We start from the raw sequence: 6,086 nt of genomic DNA on the forward strand, positions 1-6,086 counted from the left end.
AGAGTACTCTGTATGATGATTTCTTATCCATTATTCAACATACTAAGTGATGGAGTACGGCTGATATTACATTCACAGTCTCTTTAGAAAAGAGTACTTCTGAGGCGCCCGAGGCAATGAAATACATACCGTCCTATATGCATGTCTGCTCTGTAGGCAGATAGGCGCGAGAGCAGTTGGTACTTTGGGACAAAATGTACTATAGTAATCGACAAAACTAGAACAAAGAGAGAAAAGCATAGTCAAAATGGTGCGAATTCCATATTGAAGTTTGAGTTTTTTTTAAGTAGCTGAAGCACAACGAAATATAACACAGAACTGCGGAAGCTTGTTATGTATATTCTTCAAACATGCCGTGTGACAGTGATCGCGGAACTGCCATAACTTAACTTATAGCTTGAAGTTAGCTAACTTCGATGACACCTTATGGTCGATGGAATAGTGACCATGTAAACATGTTTTTTATGCATATTGTTTGATCTCTACAGTCTTCGATTCAACGCATCTCTATCATGAAAAGTTGCAAATGAAACTGACCACGGGGTTAAAGGTTTCAATATTATTGATCTGCTGAATAGTAGCCTTGTCGGTTTTTTTTTTTATATTGAATCTATGTTGGAAATCTCTGCGGCATCTGCTCTCACACAACAAGGTCGATATTGCTTTGGAGATAAAAATCAAATTCATGGCGGCCTTGAGTGATACATGGATAACATTACGTAAAGTATCAAGCCACCGTTATTGAGGTCATCTATTTCGAAACTATGTCGACGCTTTTAGCCCGATGCTCTTTCCCTCACAACATCGCTGCTTACTCTCAAATGGTCGTACTTTTTGCTTCTCAATATGCTGCTGTCAATATTGACGGGACTCGCTGGAAATAAATGAAAAATACGATGCTATGGTGACCGTCGATTATTTGGACTTGAGGGACTGGTAAACGGCAGGTAACCTTACCCGCCCTTCACCTGTCATTATTTGCTAAATAATAGATATTCACTGAAAGGAACGCAGTTTCCACGGCTATGAACACGCAGGTCCGTCCGATTAATGATAAAAGCGTTTCAACTCGTTTTAAGGTCAATTCGTACAGTTTTTGCAAAATCTCCCTCTCTCTCTCTCTCTCTCTCTCTCTCTCTCTCTCTCTCTAACCCTCATTCTCTTCAAAATTCTGCAGGCTTAACAATGATTAGAAACACGTCAAACGGACGTTAGCCCTTGGCCGTGGTGACGTCAGCAAACTGTATATGAAATGTCTTGTGACGGGCGTGATAAAACACGCAGGTGGTTTTGACCTGAGGGTTGCCAATGGCAACGTGTATAATGGAATGTCTCTCGGCACACGGAGACGTCAGGCGCAATGTATAACTTTCGAATAAAGCATTTCAGAGTGCGCGTTTTCCGTTTTGCGGTCTCTTATACGTCTGTCTTGAGGAAAAACACTTCTTATAACCTTCTTAAACCGTGTGCTCCATTTGTGTATTAATGGAAATAGTGTTTGCGGCACTTTTTCTTGAACCCAACGGCAAGAGTCGGTGTGACGTCATCTAAACAGCGCGAGCATATTTTCTCTTGGAAAATCTAGAACGCCCTCTCGATGGTTTGATTTTTTATTACCAGCTTAAGGTCCGCTCACATTCAATTCCTGTCTTGCGTCAATTATCATTTCTGGTGATGAATAGGTCTTCAAATCGCAAATTCAGGAATTGTTTCATTGAACTATGCATCAAAATGTTTGAAGTCATTCAAACGAAAATTAAGGTCGATTTTTCAAACCCATCCCCGTATTATTTCTAGGGGCAGAAAGTTTTTTTTTTGTACCTTCCAATCTAGGAATTACGGGATATAAAGGGGATGCGATTACCTGTAATATAAGATACAGAACTTTATGTTTATACTGTGAACACCAATCGTAGCAACTCCTGGTTTGATGATCAGCAACCCAACCAAAACCGACGAAACAGAAGTGGATTGATTCTAGGGTCAAAAATAGTTGAAGAAGCCTCCCCTCTCTTTTTGTGCTTGGCATAAGGGAACACTGTTTAATGGAGCTGTGTATAATACAAGGAGATAAAGTCAAAATAACCAATCGAAAAGTGGGCTTTTTTCATTTGATTTTGAGGTAATATTAGCCCTTATACCTTACAGACTTGCACGCAAATAACCCAAGAAGTCACTAAGTTTACATCTTCAGGCACCTTAAACACAGGTGAATGACATATCGTTATAAACATTTATGTATAAAGTATTTATCAGTGTTTTATTTGGTCCACGTATAGTTTTACTGCGTCATTTTCTTTTCTATCAAACTCGAAACGGGCAAAAATGGCATCGTAATATGGACTTAATATTAGACGTGATATACATTTCCTCACAATGCAACAATTTGTATACCACGACGAAATTTTGACGACTTTATACTCTCACTAAGAATATCGAAACAACGAGTTAAACTTGAGTGAACAAAGTGTACATCGATCAGCGCGTCGTTAAAAGAGAAAGAGGCAGCTCAACAAAATTTCGATGAGCAAAGTCATACTAATTCTAACTCTGCCACATTCACTTGGGAAAAGGAATCCGCCATCTTCAGCTACTTAGAGGGACACAGGACACTCTCAACAACATTAAAGTGACATACTTAAGATTCGTAAAAGAATATTCAAATAGCGAAGAATATCGACAACTGCTCTGCTTTCGCACACACTATTAGGCATTCATTCACAGGGCGAAAAATAGGGAGAGCGGGAGAAGTTTATGTATTTGTTTGAAATAGATTTGTTAACGCCACGAGTGAAGGGAGTGGGTTACAGTACTACCAGTGATGATGATAATAGACAAATATTTACTGTATTCTGCTTGCTCGACAATTTCCTACTTACACAAGTCACTTTTCTCGATGTGCATCTAAAAGGGCATGCGAACGAGCGTGCGTTAGCCGTCCCCCTCGAGAAAGGATGCGTTTCTCGTCCTGTTTGTATTACGTGCAGGCTCCTCCCACTACTAATAGAGACCTTGGAGATGACCTCTACTCAATCTTCGCTATGGAAGGAACTCCTGATGAATATCTACATCATCAGGTACCCACGCAAACCATAGATGGCATTTGCCGATATACACTCGAATAGAGCAATGTCGCTCTTCATTTAAGCTCTACACAGTTCACCTCTCTGGTTTGTTGTAACGACTTGAATGATAGAGAAAGAGAAAATGGCTTTCTTACCAATATAACAAGGTATTTCTCGAGAAAGAAAGCATTTCCTTTGACAACTACTGACTGTGTCTCTTACAATGAATGCTTGAAAAGGCCAGGATGCAGAGTTTAAGTACGCACTGACTATAATTCATATATGAGACTTCGTTGTTATGAAAATTGCGACACGGAGCCACATAAGAAACCACTATTGTAGTATGTTAGCCCTTTGTGCTTGGTGAACGATAATGATATTTTTATTCTTTATACGTTTCGCACTGATTACAGAAGTCTCTTACATACATCTCTTTGTATCACAATCCTATCTTAAAGTCTCTCCAATTCATTGAATTTTACTTTGTTTCCAAATTTAAATGTGTCGAGTACCGGTATTTCTTTTTTTTTATTTGAGTGACGAAGTCTATGCACGTTTTTTTTTTTCCGCGTCTTACCCCTCTGGTAAAATTCGGCCAATGAATTTATATGACATAATAATCTAGATGGCAGCTAGAAATATACTCTGCCCTTTACTGCACCTCGTCAGCAGGCGATATGGCGATGTATATCTTCTTTCCCCCAATATGATAACATGTTTGTGGTAGCATGGATAGGTACACTAGAAAGGTACATAGATAAATTGGTGAGGAGGGATATCATTTCAAGCACAGTGCGGCTAGCTGCCCCAAGAATCTCATATTTGGCAATCTGAATTTCTAGTCATTTGTTTTCTACCGGTGTCTTACATTAACGTGTCTTCCAACTGTGTCTATTTATGTCTCAAATAAAGCTTTTAACAGCGACAAATGTACTAGATAGAAGCCTTGGCTGCAAAATGCTGACATTTTGAAATACAAAATATGTGTTATATAAGTTTTCTATCATTTTTGTTTTGCGGTTGATTGACACAGTGGGTATGACACTGTGGTATGACAACAGCTTCAGCTTTTTTTTCTGAAGAACGCGTCAAAGTTACTTCTTCGTGTTCCCATAAACAGCTATTGTTTTTTGGTTATGTGTCAAGTATGCAGTATTACATAACATAAAAAAAGAAACTCATTCAAGCAGTATTGCGCGTGTCAATGTCTGTAATAAAACACGTAAAAAGGTGTAACATTATGCAAATGTATTTTGCTGAACAGATAAACACGATGTGACAATACATCGCAAAAACACCACCTCAACTGCGCACTCCAAGCTCCACTAGCAAATAACGCAGTCGTTCTTGTTTGGATCAGCAGTTTTCATCTTCGGTCTGGCCGAACGTCGGATCAAGCTCCGACTCCGCGAGATATCCTTTTCGCTCTCACGGAAGCTTCTCCGGTCGCCTCTTTGTCGCGACTTGTATCCGTACTCGCTCATCCTCCGTTTCAACACCGGGCTCAACTCCCGAGCGATTGGGATCTTGGCTAGTTCGAGGAGCTTCTGGAAGATGTCCAGTATGAGAAAATTTTCCTTGGCCGAGACCTCGAGATGGGCGCAGCGCCAGTTGTTCTGCGCCAGGACGTCCCTGGCGTCATCGAGGTCAACTCGTCGTTGCAGCTCGAGATCGGATTTGTTGCCGACTACGGCGATGGGAATGTCCTCGTAATTCTGCCGCTGCTCCTGGATCTGGTTGTATATGTGTTTGACGTTCTCAAACGACGCCGAGTCGTCGATGGAGTAGACAAGCACGAAAGCGTGGGCCGTCGAGATCGACAGCCGTCTCATGGCCGGGAACTGGAGAGTGCCTGATGTGTCGAGGATGTCGACCTTGATACTGTGTCCGTTGATGTGATACTCGCGGCAGTGGAGGTCCTCCACTGTTTCCTTGTACTTCTCCTCGAAGCGGCTATTGATGAATTGCTGTATGATTGCGGTCTTACCCACCTTTCCTGAGCCCAGGACGACGAGCCGGTAGTGCTCCTCGCTGTCCGACATGGTGATCTGCTGACCTCGCCCAAGATGTTATGCACTCCTTAAGATCCTAGCGCCTCATCCTCTGCACAAAGCTTCCAGGAGAACCTGTGAAACACACGTTACAAACGACACGCTGACGACAATGACTAAGGTGATGCAATTCTTGTACGAAGAAGGTGGAATCCTTACACAAACATCTCACCACCACCGCAAATGAAATCCACAACCAGTGATGCCGGTTGTAATATTACTCGAAATCGTTTCCAAACGCAATTCACATAATATGTCTAACTACGCCAGTGAATCACAGAACATCATAGTAGAGCTGGAGATATGCGATATGACAGTGTGCTTGGGTAATGAGATAATAGAGAGATTCGGATAATCCACTTTGTCGCTGCAGGAAACTCCTGTGCACTGGTGGTTAGAATAAGCGCAGAAAGGCAAAATATTTCAAGGACAACTTACGGCGGCGTAAGCTATGCTGTAGGTCACGAAACGTTCTACACTCTCATTCACCCATTAAAGTCAGTCACGTATTAGTGTGAGGAGAAAGCGAAGTATAGAATTAGAACTAACAAAGCAATTTTCACATGACATGTCCACTCATGATATCAAACACATGTGTAATCCTGGAATAAGCCCCGGGGCTTTGGAAAGAAATCGTTGAGAAGCCGATTAAGATTGTCGGATATAGACAGCTGCAAAAACTCAGGATGAAGATAAGCTTGTCCACAACCCGATTAAGTGCCCCGAAATTGACTGTGGCGTTCGGGCTCCTCTAAAAATGAATTCCGTAGTTTTCGGGGGGGTTTTTTTCAGCTCCTCTGCTCTCAGTGTAAGTTTGTAAAGAGAGAAATTATTTTTCCCCTCCTCTTTCCCACTTCTGTTGCTTTCGCCAAGGAAGAAAACTCGCTTGTGTTTCACTCACAGGCTGATCGACCGTCGTTCCGTAACGATGCACAATATTCCGCCTTATCCCCCTCTCCCTCCTGGCAAT

The 6,086-nt window shown here is 41.8% G+C and overlaps 1 protein-coding gene across 1 annotated transcript; it reads right to left on the reverse strand.

Annotated features, from left to right (window-relative positions):
* Nucleotides 1-3,861: 3,861 nt before the first annotated feature.
* Nucleotides 3,862-5,850, reverse strand: LOC139724446 (GTP-binding protein Di-Ras2-like). Its single transcript, XM_071635588.1, has one exon. It carries the CDS (start codon nt 5,105-5,107, stop codon nt 4,391-4,393), a length of 717 nt encoding a protein of 238 aa, XP_071491689.1. The 5' UTR covers nt 5,108-5,850; the 3' UTR covers nt 3,862-4,390.
* Between the last annotated feature and the right edge of the window lie 236 nt (nt 5,851-6,086).

Source organism: Diadema antillarum, unplaced genomic scaffold (assembly GCF_040938485.1).
Source record: "Diadema antillarum isolate AM-2024a unplaced genomic scaffold, OU_Dant_1.0 scf00000214, whole genome shotgun sequence".
NCBI lineage: Eukaryota > Metazoa > Echinodermata > Echinoidea > Diadematoida > Diadematidae > Diadema > Diadema antillarum.

Coding starts and splice junctions, on each gene's coding strand:
- LOC139724446 (XM_071635588.1), bottom strand. CDS start 5,107: ATGTCGGACAGCGAGGAGCACTACCGGCTCGTCGTCCTGGGCTCAGGA.